Here is an 18,896-nt window from a genome sequence, read left to right on the forward strand (position 1 = left end):
GACCTTCAACAGTATACTAGTTTCAGGTGTACAATACAGTGACTAGATATCCATACAACCCATGAAGTGATCACCCTGTTAAATCCAGTACCATCTGACACCACACATCGCCATTACAGTATTATTGATAGTGTATTCCAATGCTCTACTTTACATCATCATGACTATTTTATAACTAACAATTTGTAGTTCTGAATCTCTTCTCCTTTTTCATCCATCCTCTCCAACCTCCTCCTATCTGGCAAACATCAAAATGTTCTCTGTGTCTGTGAGTTTATTTCTGATTTGTTTGTTCATTGATTTTGTTCTTTCGGTTCCATAAATGAGTAAAATCACATGGAATTTGTCTTTCCTGTCTTACTCATTCAGCACAGTACCCTTTTGGTCCATCCATGTTGTTGCAGATGGCAAGATTTCATTCTTTATGGCTGAGTAATATTCCATTGTATATAATGTAGTACCTCGTCTGTATCCATTCATCCATTGATGGATACCAGGTTGCTTCCATATCTTGGATATTGTAAATAATGCTGCAGTGAACATATGGATGCACATGTCCTTTAGAAGTAGTGTTGGGTTTCTTCAGATAAATACCCAGAAGTGGGATTACTGGTTCCTTTTTTGCCTCTTGTTATAGCCTTTGTTTTAAAGTCTGTTTTGTGGCATAAATATTGCTACCACAGCCTTTATTTTTTTTTCTTTTCCATTTTCATGAAATATCTTTTCCCATCCCTTTATTTTCAGCCTCTATATGTCTTTCGATCTGAAGTGAATCTCTTGTATGCAGCATATGTAAGGGTCTTACTTTCTTATCCATTCAGCTACCCTATCTCTTTGATTGGAGCATTTAATCTATTTACATTTAAAGTAATTGTTGACAGATATGTAGTTATTGCCATTTTATTATTCATTTTTCTAATATTTTTATTTCTTCTCCTTCTTAAAGGAGTCCCTTTAACATTTCTTGTAATACTGGTTTGGTGGTCGTGAACTCCTTTACCTTTTTGTTTTCCTCTGGGAAACTCTTTATCTCTCCTTTGATTCTAAATGATAGTCTTGTTGGGTAGAGTGATCCTTGTTGTAGGTCCTTGCTTTTCATCACTGAATATTTCGTGCCTATCCCTCTGGCCTGCAAAGTTTCTGTTGAGAAATCAGCTGACAGTCAGATGGAAACTCCCTTTGTAAGTAACTAATTAACTTTATTTCTCTTCCTGCTTTTAAGATTCTCTCTTTGTCTTTAACCTTTAGCGTTTTAACTATGATGTGTCTTAGAGTGGGCTTCTTTGGGTTCATCTTGTTTGGGACTCTGCCCTTCGTGGGCTTGTATGTCTCTTTCCTTCACCAGGTCAGGGAAGTTTTTCATCATTACTTCATCAAATAGGCTTTCAGTTTTTTGCTCTCTCTCTTCTCCTTCTGGTACCACTATGATGCAAATGTTGGTATACTTGATGTTTTCCCAGAGGTCTCTTAAACTGTCCTCATTTTATTTTATTTTATTTTATTTTATTTGGATTCTTTTTTTCTTTTTGCTGTTGTGATTAGGTGTTTTCTGCTACCTTATCTTCCAAATCACTGATTCGACCCTCTGATTCATCTAATCTACCATTGATCCCTCTAATGTATTTTTTTATTTCAGTTATTTGTCATTTCTGACTAGTTCTTTTTTATGATTTCTATCTCTAATTTTATGTTTCCTATTTCTTTGTCTCACCCACTGAGCTCGTTCACAGGCTTTCTCTCTCTCTCCCTGTCCACATAATCTTCCTCTCTCTTCTTTTTCAAAAACATTGTTTTTTCATTTTTCAATTGCAGTTGACCTTCAACAGTATACTAGTTTCAGGTGTACAATACAGTGACTAGATATGAAGTGATCACCCTGTTAAATCCAGTACCATCTGACACCACACATCGCCATTACAGTATTATTGATAGTATATATAGTGAGATAGAAGTTCTCACTGAGATTATTGAACATCTTTATAACCAGTGTTTTGAATTCTGCATCTGGTAGATGGCTTGTTTTCATTTTATTTAGTTCTTTTTCTGGAGTTTTGTTGTGTTCTTTTCATTTCAGACATTTTTTTCTTTGTCTCCCCACTTTGCCTTCCTCTGTGTGTTTATTTCTGTGTATTAGGTAGAGCTGCTATGTCTCCTGGTTTTAGTATGTGGACTTATGTAGTAGGTTTCCTATGAGGCCTAGTGGCACAGTGTCCCTGGTCACCTGAGCTGAATCCTCAAGAGTTTCCCTTGTGTGGATTGAGTGTACCCTCTTGTTTTAGTTGAGCCTTGGTTGCTGTTTGCATATCAGTGGGAGGGATTGATCCTCCAGCTGACTGGTTATGAGAACTGGCTGTAACTACAGTGGAGAAGCTGTTGTTCAGGGGCTGACCCCATGGAGCAAGATTTGCTTTAGCAGGACTCTGATGTCTGCCCAGTCTGTCCTTTGGGTGCATTGTTTATGGAGGTGGGGTGCGTGGTACTCAGGTGTGATCTGAAGATGGCCACCATGTGTGTTGGTTCTCGTGCTTCCTGGATGGGTTCTGTTGCAGGCCAACATCAGTCTCTGCCTGTGCCCTCCTCAAGGCCACTTGGTATGAGCTACAAGGTGATCTGCAGATGGTTGCCCTTTGTGCTGGGCTTAGAGGTGACTGGGAGAGGTTAAGCTGTGAACCAAGGATGGCTGCCACTAGTGCTGGGCTTGGGGCTGCTTAGCAAGAGGTATGGGGCACACCAAGGTCAGATTGCTGCTTGTTTGGGGTTTGTGCACCTTTGAGAGCTTTTAGGAAAGTCCGCAGCATGAAGCAAGACAGATTATATGGAAAAGCCACTGGAAGCCGCTGGAGTAGGCCCACAAATTGGATGGGGCAGGGTCTCAGGAAATCACCAGAGCAGGGCAACAGGTGTTAGCCAGGTTGATGGAGACTTAGATATGGCAGCCGTCTGTGTCTGCATTCTGTGGGGACAGAGGTGAGGGAAGTAGGGCTCAACAAAGAAACAGTGGATTCTGCCAGCACTTCTTTCTGGGAGAAAGGTGCCCCTCCAGCCCTTGCCTTGAAGCCAGAAAATTCAGTTCTTCCCCATATGTCCCTGATGCCTTTGGAGCCACTGCCCCAGTGCAGGAGCTCAGCATGAGTCAATCCATCAGTGAGTAATTCCATGCAAGAACCCTTTAAAAGGAACACCTGAAACTTCAGCAACCCTCTGTCTCACTCAGCCACAACCTCCACTAGTTTTCACAGGCAGAAGCTGCAGGCAGAAGCTGTGAGGACTTCTCTTCCTTGGACTGGGAGCCTGGTATGGGGCTGGAACCCTTGTTCCTCAGGGGCAACCTCTGCAGCTGAAATATCCCTCCTAATTTTTAATTGCCACATGTGTGTGATACCAGCTCATTTTGTGTCTCTGCCTCCTAACAGTCTCATAGTGGCTTTTTCTGTATATCCTTAGTTAAAGGACTTCTGTTCGGCTAGACCTTAGGTGATTCTCCACAATAGTGGTTCAACAACTTAGTTGTAATTTTGATGTGGTCATAAGAGGATGTAAGCACAGGGTTTACCTACTCTGCCATCTTGACCAGGAGCCTCTTCATCTGTTTTCTTAATCTCTTAGTGTATGTGCGATAATGGATAAAAATCTTAAGCATCATATAAAATATTAAAGCTTAATCACATCTATATCAGCATTGGGTTCCTTCAATTATTGAGTAGTTCACTCAGCTAGTATTTGTGTACCAAGCAGTATGCTGGACACTGAGGATATAGTGGTCAATTAGACTGACAGGAGTCCTGTCCTCATAAAGTGTCTAGTCTAATAAGAATCAACCAGGTCAACAAGCAAGCATAATTTCAGATGTAATGAAAGAGTGCTGCAGGGGGCTGGAAAATCATTTAACCCAAAATTGGGGAGGGAGGAATAGAGGAAGAAATGTCCTCGGGAAAGCCAAGGGCCTGTAGAACCTGGCCAGGCAACATGGGTGTGTTCAAAAGCTCAGAGGAGAGAGAGAGCAGGGATGGAGCTTCAGGTATAAATGTGGGAGGAGCCTTCTGAACTGCATTAAGGAGTTTGGGCTTTATCTTGAGGACAAGAATTTGTGTAGTTAGCCAATAGGAATATCCTGGCGATCTGGCATATGTTCCAAATACCTCCCTATAATGTTAACCACCCAGCAAGAGTTTAGTATGTAATCTGTGTCCAACAGAAGAAGAAATGACAAAGAATGGACAAATGGTTCGTCTAGTCCTCAAATAGACAAGGCTTTTCTTTGTATATCCTAGACTGAGGAGGCAGCACAGTGGGGTTTATGTTATTTTCGTTTTTAATACAATTTGAAAAGACAGTTTTGTCCCTTGCAATTCAAAGCTTGTATTTTATAATACAAGCTTGGCATACCAGGGTTTTGAAGAGTCACTGAGTATGAAAAAAACAAAACAAAACAAAAAATGACTTCCACGCTAAAGATAAAGTAACGAACATCTGAACGTTAGAGCTCTAATATCAGAAATAACTTGGCCTCACTTTTATTATTGTATCAGAGAAGCCTGGAATATTATTAAGAGGTAGCCACATTGCTGGGTGTCATAATTTAGCTGCAGTTACCCAGTGAGCATTGCTCTGAGAAGCTCTGAAGCATATATGACAGACACTTTCCCACGTATATAGAAAGGTACCAAACTTACAGGATGACAAATAAACACTGGTCGTCAATCTTAAAAATAAAGCTCGTTAATCCTGAGTGTTGAAATAATTGAGAAAAGCCATAGTCAAAAAACAAACATAACCTCAAATAGCCAATTTTATCAGCTTGCATGTTGGCATCTACACCATCCTGTTAGAGTCTGTGGATACGATGGTTGCACAATACCACGTGATCGTGAATATCTCTCTTTGTTGGGGCTGCAGCACTTTTTATTCAGAAAACAGTTATCCTCATTTGGCATTCCATAAAGCGGTCAATTTCACATACAGTCAAAATTAAGAGAGGTGGGGATCTAAAGTCCGCCCCCCAAAACAACACACACACACACACACACACACACACACACATCCTACTTGAGAGTCACTGAATGTAATGAATGTCAATGCTGTGAGCAGTGAAGAGGCAGAAAATTCCAGTACTTTAGCCTTGAAAGAAGAGATGAGAACTTTGGGTCTTAGATTGGAGGCACTTGGGGTCATTTTTTTATTTGTTTTCTTTAAATCTGTCAAAAGATTTTGGTACTTCTCCATGTTTATTCCAGGGAAGAAGAGCCCACCAGTCTTAAAACTTCTTAAATAGTGATCCATGACCACAGCCATGCTTCATCCTCTGTGGCAAATATCTTTTGGGTTATTGACCTTCGGAATGAACTTACTTCTCATAGAGATATTCATCTTACTAATCGCTTCTTAAATATGCCATGCTGATGTACTCCTAGTAGTCACACCCATGGGGAAAATGGTGATACTGTTACTATCTTCTTACCTACCTAGTGATTGATTGTGAGTGGCTCCACTGGGGGTGGGGGGAGATCTAAATTAAAAACCTAAAAGCCTAGGACTCAAGTTTGATTCCTCCTTTTTCCCAAATACTGTCACTTCGGATTAATCTGTATGTTCTGTTAGTTCAAATACATTTCAGCCTAGTCAGCTCCTCTTCTCCAAGCCTAGTTAACCACCATCCTCTCCCATCTCAACTACAACATGGCCCTAACTGCTCCCCCGTATCCAGTCTTCATTACGCACAACCCTCACCCCATCGAGGCACACAGGCCTTTCTTCCACTGAAAGACCTGCCCTTTAAAATGTACATCGAATCATTGAGGATTTCCTGCTCACATCCCTTCTCCCACTATACTTGGAATAAAGTCTAAGTCCTTCTTGAAATCTGCATGGCCCTCTATGGTCTGGCCTTCATCAAATTTATTTACCACTGCTCCTCTTGCTTAATCTGTTCCAGCCACGCTGGCCTTCTTACTGTTCCTGGAAAACACTACCTCATCTCACTTTAGGGCCTTTGTACTTGCGGTTCCTGAAACCTGAAAGGTACCTTCACCGAAACATTACATGACTTGTATGTTCATTCCTGGTGTCTTGTCAAATGTTACCTCCTAAAAACACCCTTTCTTGACCACTCTGTCTAAAATTCTCCCTTCAACCTCACTGTACTCCTTTACTCTGCTCTATTTTTCTGCATAAGTCTAACACTCCCTGAAATTACACCGTCTTGTTTACTGATCTACTTATATTCCACTAGATTAGGAGCTCCCCAAGAGCAGAGACTGTGTCATGCTTACAGCTAACTTGTTCACAACCCTTCCCCCTCAGTACTTAGAGGGGGGGACCTAGGAAATTGTGTGGAATAAATGAACGTGAAGGAAGGACTGTGACTATGATTCCTTTATTATTTCTGGGAAAGGTAACCGTATCCCCGAACAGATGATTGTTGTTTTTCCATCTCCACAGTCTCCTCTGGGTCACTTTATGGCAAAGCAAGAGACGCTGTTATGTGCATACGTGTGGCACTCTACCAAACAGCTTGCCTTGTGGTTCAAGTATTCATTCACATCAGACTGTTTTCCATGTATGTTTAATTGCAAAATACAAAATTCTTCCTTTAAGATTAATTACAAGCACACGTCACAAACCAACCATTAGAATGTCTGTAAAAGGAACTATATTTTTTAAATGCCAACAAAGTTGTTTCACCTCTGAATGCCAAATCAGCCATCTTTATTTTGTTCCCACATTCCAAACAAATCTACCTCATGTGAAGCACAAAATGATGTTTTTTTAGTCCCCTTGGATTTTCAGTCAGGAAAGTGAGTCATGACAGTAACAAGGAAGGCTTGAGGTAAAATAGAATTCCTTTTCTTGCAACCTCTACTTTAGGCATTAGTATGAAGCAACATGGAGTTCAAACTAAGCCATTACATTATTCAAATGTGCCAGTGTGTTCTTTTCGTATGCTTTCTCTGAAACAGCAAGTCATATGGAGCCAGAATTCCCCAAGTGAGAGCCCACAAGCTGTTTTAGCCTGAGTCAAGACATGCACATATTACGAAGTGCCTCATCTCTGACGTAGAGAAGGCTGTTCAAAGGGAAGCCTCTGTTTATTGTTTTAACAGTGTGATCTGGCAATCAACTTTGTCTTTTCCCCTCTTGGGTGAGAACAGTTGAGGGAATTGGCTGCTAAGAGACTACATATCTTTTTGCAAGTGAAGAACTGTGTGTTTATTAGTGGTCAGGAGACTGTGGAGGTGAGCAGAAACCAAAAGACAAAGTTCTTTTTTTCCTTTAAATTAAAGTTTATTGGGGCAAAAATTGTTAGTAAAGTTACATAGATTTCAGGTGTATAATTCTGTAATACGTTATCTATATCTCACATTGTGTGTTCACCACCCAGAGTCAGTTCTCTTTCCATCACCATATATTAGACCCCATTTACCCTCTTCTAGAGCCCCACTCCCCTTTCCCCCTTTACCCTCTGATTACCCCTAAAATGTTGTCTGTGTCTATGAGTTTTTGTTCTTTCAGTTGTTTGTCTTGTTCTTTTGTTGTTTTCGGTTTATATACCACATATCTGTGAAATCATATGGTTCTCTGCTTTTTCTGTCTGACTTATTTTGCTTAGCATTATAGCCTCAAGATCCATCCATGTTGTCACAAATGTTCCTATTTCATCTTTCCTTACCGCCGAGTAGTATTCCATTTTGTATATATACCATAACTTCTTTATCCATTCATAACAAAGTTCTTTGGATTGGTCTTTTTGCTTCCTTTTCCGAGAAATAGTCTTTGGTTTTTTTTCCATTTAGTTGCAAGGAGGAAAACTTTTCTCTGTTTCAATCATCTTCCTCAGAGTAAATGATTGACGTCATTCCCTTGAATAAGATGTTCTCCCCACAGAAACAGAAACTATGATCTCTGGGCAAATATGATCTCCAATTGGACATTTGCACAAATGGGACAAAGGCTCTATCTACCTGGACAATAGAATTGGCACTGATTTGGGAGCCAGGTCTTTGGATCCAGTGGTATGTTCAACAGAGTAGTTCTTCAACAGGAATGACCAACAGTTATTAAATACTTATCATTGTATAGTGCTAGATAAGGTGCTGGAGATATAAAATGGTAGTAAACATACGGGTATTTGATGCTCTTTCTACCTATAAGAACCAAGAGCCCCTCTCTAATTGTGAATTTTTAAACAGATGCTGTTTCCTCCAATTTATTTCTCTAGCCAAAGAACGGCACATGTTATTACTGACCAAACCACCACCCAGCTAGTTTCTTTTCAAATTTATGAATTATATTGACTTTTGAGGTCTCATTTGGCAATGCCTTTCAAAGGCACCTGGCCATACTTGGCAGGATCACTGCATTTGAAGTTAGTTTAAAAGTTCTTCTGATGTCGTCAAGAAACCGGTGTTTGCAGTTTGAGATCATGAGAAAGGCATGCAAGGGGTCATTTTTTCTCTACCTGTGCCTCCCTTTCTCATGTTTAGACAAAAATAATATTTCTTTTCTACCATTTCTCGTCTGATGTTCTCATAACATTCTCTTCTGAATTTTTTTTAAATCTGCATTTTACTGTCATGCTGACTGAACTCTATGCCTAAGACCATGCTAAATAAGAGAATCTTCCCTTTGCCACAGAGCCATGAGTTAATCCCCCTTACTTTGACATACTCAGAACTGCTGAAGACATGATATCATTGCAGAATTATTTTTTCATAGCATAATTTTTGACATCAAACGTCTAAGACCACTCTGGATAAATTTTCCTCTGCTTGACATTTTTTTGTAAAGGATTTGACAAAAATCAGACTTTTTTGCCTCTCTCCCCATCACGTAGATTCTGAAATAGACAAACAACGGAGTCACAGCCAACTCTGTAGGCAAGATATTCCACAAAAACCTCCAGCTCTTGGTTAAATGCATCCTGTGTAGTTCAATTCTCTTAACATATCTTGGATGTCCTCTCCTCCTCCTTTTTCATTTCCACTGAGGGTTGGGAGGACAGAGTTATTGTGATGCCCTCGGCCGTATTTCAGTGTTTACCAGAAAAAATATATTTCTCTGCCTTGGACATTATTACTTTCATTTCTTGATTTACAACTGACTTCCTACACCCAGGTGGAGAAATATTTCTCCAGAACACTCTACATTTCTATTTCTAACTATATATATATATATATATATATATATATATATATATATATATATATATATATGTCTTCTTTTAAAGAAAACCTTGGTGATCGTATACCTAGCTTCATAGCCCTCCATTTGGCATACACTGTGGAGGCTCAGCAATTATTTTTGAGTCTTGGTCTTGTCCAACATGATAAATTATTTGCAGTTAATATTGCAGTTAATCTTGTAAGAAGAAAGAAGCACTAAGCCCTTCCAGGGGTTGGATTCCCTTTTGGACTCGTTTGGAGCAGAGTCCTCAGATGGACGTACACAGCTCTTGGCCTGCTTTGGTCCTGCCCAGATGAGCAGTGTTGCAATTACCCACACTTCCCAGCGGCTGTTTCTTCATTTCTGAAAGCTGGTCTTGATTGTCTCAGAAGCAGAATTCAATTTGCAGTTCCCCCAGTAACGTGCTGTGATTCATTCGGGGACAAATCTGGATTGAACTGAGTCCAACTGTCTCTTTTGTGAGACAGAAGGGAAGTATAAGTAGATACTATAGTCACCCAGATGAATCAGCCAGGAATTCATGAAGTGATTCATAAATCGTTATAAAGACCACTAAAGTCTACTAAAATGGAGTGCTGTCTGGCTATACAAAGTGGGGTATTATCATTGGGGGAGGAGGGGAGGTTTAGATGTTAAATCAGTTGTGAAATCCTTAAAACTGTGCTTTTCTTTTTAGGTTCTGAAAAGGATTGCTTTTTCCCCCCTCTGCAGTTGGCCAACTGCTAAAGCCATTTTTCATTGATTAGTTTTCACAGATAAATTTTAAAACCACCACAGATGATACCCCACAATTCTTTTGGGGAATAAAAAAAGACCTCCCCAATCCACCATAGACCAGTTTGTATCCATTATTTCTACTCTCTGGCAGCAAATCAATAATATTTTTCATGTGAATACAATGAAACAAGCTGTTCTGATGCATTTTTCCTTCTTTGGGAGGTCTATAGCCCCCATGGAAATGGTGGTATGTGGGGGAGGGAACTATCCAAAGCACCTATCAACCAACATTTAATCTAGTGGGTTGTGTAAACACCTTTTTTTCCTAAGTGTTAACCCCCAAAGCAGTGCTATAACACACAGTCCCACATTACTTGCTAGAACTGCTTACTTATATAGCACAAATGAAGAAAGGTAAGACACATTTATGACATGTCCTTGACTTGCAACATGGTCTTTAAGTAAATTTTGCTTGAAGAAATGCAATTTTTAGTTAACATAGAAATACTTTGGATTCATAGACAGGGGAAAGAGCAGTACTTGAAAGGAGTTATCCAATTGGAAAGACTAAAGTTATAAGCCCAGCTTGGGCAAGAACCCCAGTTCAGAATTGAGCAGGTTCACCAAAGCAAACTGGGAAACCTGACTCCATTGTCAGGTTTCTTAAAAGCAATAGGTTGCTGATAATATCCCCATCACCCGGTGATAAGGATCAAAATCTCAGATGCCCACAGGAATCCTCTCGCATCCTCCCTCAGCCCATCTCTCTGCCTTGCTTCACATCTCCACTGAAAGCATCTTACCTTATTGGGATAAAGTGGTGTCTGGAGAACTAGCTGTGGGACTTGGCAAAGCATTTCATGTCTCTGGGCCTACTTTATCTCATCCAAATAAGGTGGTGCTCTAGTGCACTTCAGCTAGAACATTCTATGATTGTATGAATTTATGAACTCAGGATACTCCTTTGGGAAACCCAGTACCAAGAAATAAGACCACAACTACTGCTCCGAGAACTAGAAAATTAGCCAGTTGAGTAAATGCCTCACTTTGTTTGAGCTTTATTTCCATATCTCAATAGTTAAGGGTGAAAGGAGCCCTAAGATTTTTTTATATTAAGAACTCCATAGGTGATGGAAGGAGAACTGACTCTGGGTGGTGAACACACATTGTGATATATGGATGATGTATTACAGAATCGTACACCTGAAACCTATGTAACTTGACTAACATTGTCACCCCAATAAACTTTAATAAAAAAAAAAAAACTCCATAAATACAGAGAACCAACTGATGGGAAGTAGCTTGAGGGGCTGGGTGAAAAAGGTAAAGGGATTAAGAAATCGGCAGTTACCAAATAGTCATGAGGATGTAAAGTACAGCATAAGGAATATAGTCAATAATACTGTAATAACTATGTATGGTACCAGGTAGGTGCTAGGGGGATCATTTCGTCGGTTATATAAATGTGTAACCACTGTGCTATACACCTGAAACTAATATAAAATAATATTGAATGTCCACTGTAATTGAAAATTTTAAAAAGAGAAATATTGGAGGATAACACATGCACAAAATATAATTCCTGTGGCACGTCATACCATAAGGGGTATGTGGGGTGGAGGGTGGGAGGGGAGTGTTAAAACAAACAAACAAACTCAATAGATAGTCTAATGCCGTGCTTGAACCATAGTCTTATATAACCCTCAAGCAGTGGGGACGTGTTAATATCAGGGATATCTTAAATTTCTATTCTATTGAGAGAAGTCAATCTATAGCCAGGTATTGAATCATCTAAAAAGTATCAGACATTCATTGTCTAAAGTACTTGGATATCTCTGACTTCCCAATTTAAATTTGTTCATAATCCATCACCATCCCTCACTTTCCAGTCTTTATTTTTCTTCCTAGTACTCATTTCCTCTAGCCCAACACATGGTTTGCTTATTTAAATTTGTTCATTGCCTGCCTCCCCTCACTAAAATATAAGTTCCACAAAGACAAGGAAATGTGTCATGTGTTGCTTTATCCCTAGTACTTAAAACAGTGCCACAAACTTGGTCAATGTTCAATAGATATTTTGAATGAATAAATACAAATGTTATCTCCGATTTTACGATCCCCAGTGAGAGTCAAGATTATCTATATTTTACACTTGAAATTGAATCTGGGAGAAGTCAGGTAATTTATTCAAGATTACCCAGCTATTATAGTAAGGGACAAAGCCAGATTTCCAGCCCAGGACTTCTAGTACATCTGTTTCCGAACACATCCATCTGCTTCTCCTGCCATTTGCAGTTTTTCTGCATATGATTCTCACCAGTTTTACATGTCTCCATCGTGGCCTATTGTTGTGCGAAACAATCTCTAATTGAATACTACATTTGCAGGAAAGATAACCTCTGTGCTTCTGGATCAACTTATTGTAAGTTTGGGGAGCTTAGTGTGAACAGAAGGTGGGAGCAGGTCACACAAACGAAGGAGCATAACCAAGTAAATACTCCTGAATATCAGACATTATCTAAGATGTGCACAGATAAATATTTGCAGAAACCTTTCTACGGTTTTGGTTTGTTTTTTTGGCAGAAAATCTTTTATGGCCCTTTAAAACGTGTTTCCTCCCATCCCTTTTTTTTTTTTTTACTTTTTGGCAAGCCATTGAACTATGGCTCATGCTAAGGTTATATAAACTCCACTAAATGAGTGGAAATGGTTGACTCAGTTCTCTGATTTGCTTTTGTGTGATGTTTCTGGTAAGCAGCGATTTTTTTTCTTTTTTTCAGTTCTAGTCTGTTGTGCATTTACATAACAATTTTCTGTTGTTTCATAAAAGTATAAAAGGCCAGGGAAGAGACTGACTGGTAAGCTAGTTGAATGAAATCTGTGAATGTCAACTACAGATCAGCAGCTGGGGGACAGAGTTGGACTTAGAAAACTTTCAGACCATCTCTCTTCTGGCTCTTGAACAGTCCTGTAACTCACAATGAATTAGAGTGATGTCATCTTGTCCTGACATAATAGAGTAATGAGATATTCCGCAGGAGAAAAATTGTAAATCACTGCAGTTTATACTCAGCATCAAAGTCGTTTGTTTCTTTTAGCATAAAAATTTTTAATTTACCTTCTTCGAATTAAAAAAAAAATCCCTGTTTTGGGCAGAATATGTAGACCGTATTTATTTTGGTATGTGTATGTGCATGTTTAAAAACAAGGTTGGAAAATAGTTGAGGGCACTAAGAAAGTGAGATTCATCCCACCTTCAATAACGATAGGAATATTTTATGTTTTACTTAGTGAGCTTCTGTTTACTTAGTGAGCATGTTGTTTGTTTGGTTGCTTCTGGAATAAATTGCCTCAAACTACTCAAGTTTCTTGAGTCCTTTTGACTTTTGAAATCATGTTTCTGGCATCTCTTCTGCTTTGAGTTGTCAGTAGGCCTCTCTTAACAGTAGGGCTCTTTCACCTTCTCCACTCCTCTCCTGCCTTTTGAAGCCCTAATTTTCATTTGCTATTTCTACTCTACTATGAGCTGCTTAACAAGTAACCAAGTTCATAAAAATTAATTTTAAATTAACAGAGGGATTGTGAGAGACTTTTCAGTAAAATACTGTGTAGTGATTTTAGGCAGTAACAAAATTGATTCTATGTGCTGTACTTGAAAATCAGTCACATTTACACACTCACTTCTTAATACTGGATTTTGTTAGTGCTGAGTTGTTATTTCCGTGTTCTTAGCAATTGTCTGGACAGTTGAGTTCACATCCTACCACTTTTCGTCTTTTCTCTATACATGTACATGTTAAAATTTTTATACCAATTCTTTTCTTTCCAGATCAAAGACTGCCTTAGGCATACATTTATTTACTTAGAATACTTAGAATAGTTTATACTTAAAATTTCATTAATAATTTATATGGAATGACATACTATATTTTGAAATTATATTAACTTTATACCATATAATGTTATGTATTTGAATAACATGGAGAAAAATCCAATCCAAATTAGCAAAAAGCAAAATACAGAGTTAGCTGAAGGCTCAGTAGGTATTATTTTATTGCCCCTGGGTCTCTGAAATAAGCAATGTTAAAACCTGGTGTGTATACGACCACAGTTTTTTTCTTTCTTCCTCATCATTATTACATTAAGTAATATGTGGTAGCCAAGAGGTCATGGCCAGGGTTTGGAACTCGTGTGAATGCATAGGATAAGAATGACTGATAATTAGCATGTAATTATATACTATCTAGATAGATACATAGATGCATAATTTATATGTAGATATATAGTCTATATACAGATATAGTCTATTATATAGAACTTACATTCTAAATGACTCATAAAATGCTCAAATGAATTCTGTTCTTTTAGTGGTTGAATACTCCCCCTTTTTTAGCTAGTAATCATAATCCACTCTATAGCCACATCACCCCAAATTATAAAAGTAGCAAGTTTTATATTGCTGACACCCTTTGCCTCCTTCCCCTTCCCCACCCACCTTTTCTACTCTTTGTTAATCAAACCCCTACTTACGAGTCAGACTTAATGTGCAGTGGGGCTGGGGTGTTATGCAAGAAAATTGTTCTCCATCAAGCGCATGATATTAGGGTCCTACTTCTACATACTGTAACTTGCCCGATCCACACATTTCTACTCCGTCAGTCCTCAACAGAAAACAAAGGTGGCGGAAGTACTAGGAGAAAAGACCAGAAAACCATCTAGAGCACGTTGCATCTTTTATTCTCAAATGAAGATAGATAATTAGGAAGCCAGTCAACAGATCTTGCTGCTTTGCCCACCCCACGCCCCCCCCCCCCCAAAAAAAAAAATCTTGAGATGCCAATGATGGCTATTTCTGTAGTAATGCAGGTTGCCTTCCAATCCAAATCCTCCCTCACTCCCTCACTCCCTCCCTCCCAGGGATTCCAGTGTTGAGTGGTAGTGTGGACTCCTCTAACTATAAAGTCTGTGATCCCACAAACCCTCATCCATGTCCCACAACCTCAGAGTGGCTTACGAGACACATTAATGACATGTTCCCCAAGGAGACAGTCTCCACATGAGGAATCCTGGTGTACGAGTTTTTTACTAGAGGTTCTCAGAGCAGTACCAGTGTTCTTTTGCTGTGGTGTCTCTCAAGGCCATTTAGAACATCTTTTAGGCTAATTCCAATTAAGATGATGTGCTTGGAAAAGATATATTTTATTGGCACAGGACACTCATTATTCTCTTTCAGCAGAGCAAAGATATAAATTATTGACGAAGCAGACATCCTAACACAACTAGTTTGTTTAAGTGTCCTCTAACTTCTCTTCCCCAGAGGTTATCTAGTCCAAATCTTCCCTCCTTGGTTTGTGCATCACCTTCTTACATAGCTTCTTCACACCTCAACAAGGAGAATGCAAAAAAGAACATGGTGTTTTCTCCCATGGTTTCTTATAGCTGTAATACAAAGGTAGAAGCTCTACCTTATTAAACATTCTGGTTCAGAACGTTGCAAATTACTTTGTAAACTTGACGAGTTTGCCCTCCTTTTTTTTAATCAGATACGGCCCTATACAAAAGCCTAGCAAAGTGAGGTGATTTGTCCCTGTGAAATAAGTGGTATACACAGATGGCAACTTCTACATGTTAGTGTAGAGCAGGGGTGTCCAAACTTTTTTCAACGTTTTTCACCAAGACCCATATGTGGTAAAATACACCAACAGCCGGGCCACTCACTCGAGGTGAAGTACGTATTACCTCACCTGGTTTATTAAGTAAACTAAACATATTTTTGGAATTTGCTGGGGGCCAATAAAAAATGGATTGCGGGCCACAGTTGGCCTGTGGGCCGCAATTTGGACACCCCTGGTGTAAAACAAAGCCTGTCTTTCTACAAGGTGTAAGAAACGGCTAGTTGAAAGTTTTTAACTCACTGGGCCTTTTTGGGGGAGACTAAGCAATTCATTGCGGGTATAGTTTTCCCGAACATAATTTTGCTGCTTCATTTCACTGCCTCGATGGATTCCCTGCTCCTTTCTATACCACACTGTGCCAGCCCCTACTGAACTGGCAAGCCTCCTACTGAACTCGAGTACCATTTTGATAGTCTGTGGACATTGCTAAACTTTAACATTGTTCTCACAAGTACACCTTCCCTTCAATGTTAGAGCGGATAAACTCACTTTACATCTAGTCATGCCCATCCTGCCAATTCTCCCTTACAATTAGACCAATGGATAGTTATTCATGTTATATGTCAGTTAGTGGCTGTCACCTTATTTAAATACCTGTGTGTCCTCCCACAGAAACTACCAATAGTCTTATTGTGATCGGCTCATGTGATTGCAAAAGATGTCCCACGTTGTGTTCCTGTTAACCCAGGGCAGTGTTCTTGGCCAAGCACAGAACCCCCGCAGATCTCTTGGGTTCTGGATTTCAAACCACATTTGACCTTTGAGGTTTAAGTTAATTTACTCTTGGCAAAAAAAAATGTATTGTTTAAAGAGAATAGGATTAGAGAGGCTTATAATAAAGACTTGTAACACTTCTTGGGCCTCAGATATGTCTTACAGAACAAAATGTTTATGAGCTAAGTGTAAATGAATCAGAAACATATGGATCAAATTTCCCCTAAAATGCAAACGGATTTAAAAATTAGCAGAAAAGCGGTCTGACAAAAGATGTGCTTTTAATTTCACCAAACCTAGAGTATTTGAAATGCATTTTAAGAAGCTTGGCAAACCCAAACTGTGACTAGATTTTCTCTTTGTTGATCTCTTTTATTCCATCAGTATCTCAATTGAGAAGTCTGGTTAAAAATGGGAGACAAAAGTCTTCATTATTTTTTTTTTTAAAGGGCTCTTTTATCATGCTGTTACATAGCCAGGATGGGAAATTGGAATTTGGCTTTGACAAGTGTCTTTGCTCCTGTGATTTTAGTCCCTCATGTTTCCTTTTATAATTGTTTTCTCAGGTTTGCACCTTCTGCTCCATCTCCTCACCACATCAGCCCCCGGAGAGTTCCGGCTCCTTCTTCTATAATGCAGAGAACACAGCCTCCCCATACCCAGCAGCTCTCAGGATCACACCTGAAGTCTTATCAGCCGGAAACAAACTCTTCTTTCCAGCCAAATGGAATCCATGTCCATGGTAAGTGAGGAGCGGTCAGTCCCTTGAGTTTTGAAAAGCAACGTGGTTTTTAATCAAGAGTCTTAGTTACCAGTTGTGGATTTCAAATGGTCTGTTATATGCCAGGCTTTGCCTTTTATGACTTGTGTCTCAAATTTCACCATTGGCATGAACTCTTACAGTACTTTCCTGGCTTTGGCCCTAAGATGATATGACTTATGATACCCCAAAGTGGTCAGCCCAAGGTGGTGATCCATTAAGCGAGCCAGCACTTTAACACGTCATGGAGAGGCCCTAACAACAGTGTCTTCTTTTCTAAACCATGACCAGTCGTGTGAAAGGGAACAACAGGAGCCCTTTGCTCGTGCATGCCTCTCCTCTCACAGGGTTTTGCCCCTATTCCCATATGTCCAGATCCTCTCCATCCTTCAGGGCCCAGAATAAATGACACCTCCTCTCTGAAGGCTTTCCTGATCGCCTAGCTGGACTTAATCTTTCCTGGCTCTAAACTCTGATTACGTATCACCTGCATCCTTCCGATAGTACTCATGCTCTCTCTTCCTTGTAATTTACTTCTCTGTGAGTGAAATTTATCTTCACCATTAACGTGTAAACTTCTTTCTGAGGTCAGAATTTTCTGCCCCCTTGCCATTTCTCTTATAGAATTTAGCACAGTTCTTCACATGTTGTAAAGACACATAGATACTTGATAGGTGCATGGAAGAAAAAAAAAGCGAAGGCAAGAGAAACATGATGGTTTTCAAAATGTATCAATCTTATGTTTATCTCAGAACGTGCATGGAGAACTAAGTCTGGCTTAATTGCTTTTCTTTATTTAAACCCATTTTGCTGACTCAGACAGATATCTTAGTGAACATCCGTAGAAAGTTGAATTGCCAAACATGACTCATAGCGTTTTACTTCCTGGGGACACTCTGACCATTTTATACAAGCAGAAGATAATACTGTCCATTTAGACTGTGTTTCAGCTTCTTCTGAAAAATAGGATTCTTCATCAATGTCTTACTGATTCCTGAATTTGCTTCATATGAGTTGTTACTTGAAATTAAGAGGTGATATCTCTAAGCAAGTCTAAATCAGTATTCAAATTGAGGGTTAATATGTGTGAATGATTTTCCAAGATGACAGGGTCAAGCAGTACTATTGAGTGAGGCTTGGATAAGAACATTAACATAAGGACCTGGATAACTGAAGACGAGGCAGTGTGGAGACAGTGGGAGGCTATAGGAAGGGAATGACCTTGAAAAGCCCAGGGTCAATGCCTCTGGCTCAAAGTTCCATCTATCTGGTCTCCCTTCTCCCCAGTTTTAGTCACACAACGCCCCCACCCCCCGCTTTCACCAACAAAACCTGGGCTTCCACCAGTCTTTGGGCCTGTTGTAATGTTTACCTTCTTCTGCTGGTAAATTTCTTCTGAAGCTTTAATAATGTATTTATTCAACCAAGCAATATTTCTTGACTTCCTACTATGTGCAAAGCAATGTGTATGTGAGAAAGACAAACAGAGCACTCTCCCTTCTAAGGGGGGGCTTCCCACCCCGGGTGAGGAGCTTGTCTAACGTGGTGGGGATTCAGGTCCCCTGAGCTGTGAAGCCATCCTTACCTGCAGGCAGAGGTGGACAGCGTGAATGTGGGCTTTGTGGAATACAGAATATAGGTCATTTATCCTAAGACACACGAGTTTTACCTTCACTTTAGCTGAAATCTGAATATAGCTCAGTCAGTGGCACCATATAATTGGCAATGATTTTTTCTGTCTGGTGCTATATAGAATAATGGAGCATTTCTCAGTCAGTGGTGTCATGGTTCCAATGAAATGCAGTATAACACTCTTTGATTACAACTGTGAAACACATTTTACAAATTCA

At 39.6% G+C, this 18,896-nt stretch overlaps 1 protein-coding gene across 5 annotated transcripts in view; it reads left to right on the forward strand.

Annotated features, from left to right (window-relative positions):
* Nucleotides 1-18,896, forward strand: part of GLIS3 (GLIS family zinc finger 3) — a 425,390-nt gene that overhangs the window by 380,412 nt on the left and 26,082 nt on the right. For all 5 annotated transcript variants that reach the window (XM_033123979.1, XM_033123982.1, XM_033123984.1 and 2 more), the window contains one exon: nt 16,853-17,028. In XM_033123979.1, coding sequence (XP_032979870.1) covers nt 16,853-17,028 — 176 coding nt within the window. The remainder of the gene's footprint in view (nt 1-16,852; nt 17,029-18,896) is intronic.

The sequence above is a fragment of the Rhinolophus ferrumequinum genome, chromosome 12 (assembly GCF_004115265.2).
Source record: "Rhinolophus ferrumequinum isolate MPI-CBG mRhiFer1 chromosome 12, mRhiFer1_v1.p, whole genome shotgun sequence".
NCBI classification, from domain to species: Eukaryota; Metazoa; Chordata; class Mammalia; order Chiroptera; family Rhinolophidae; genus Rhinolophus; species Rhinolophus ferrumequinum.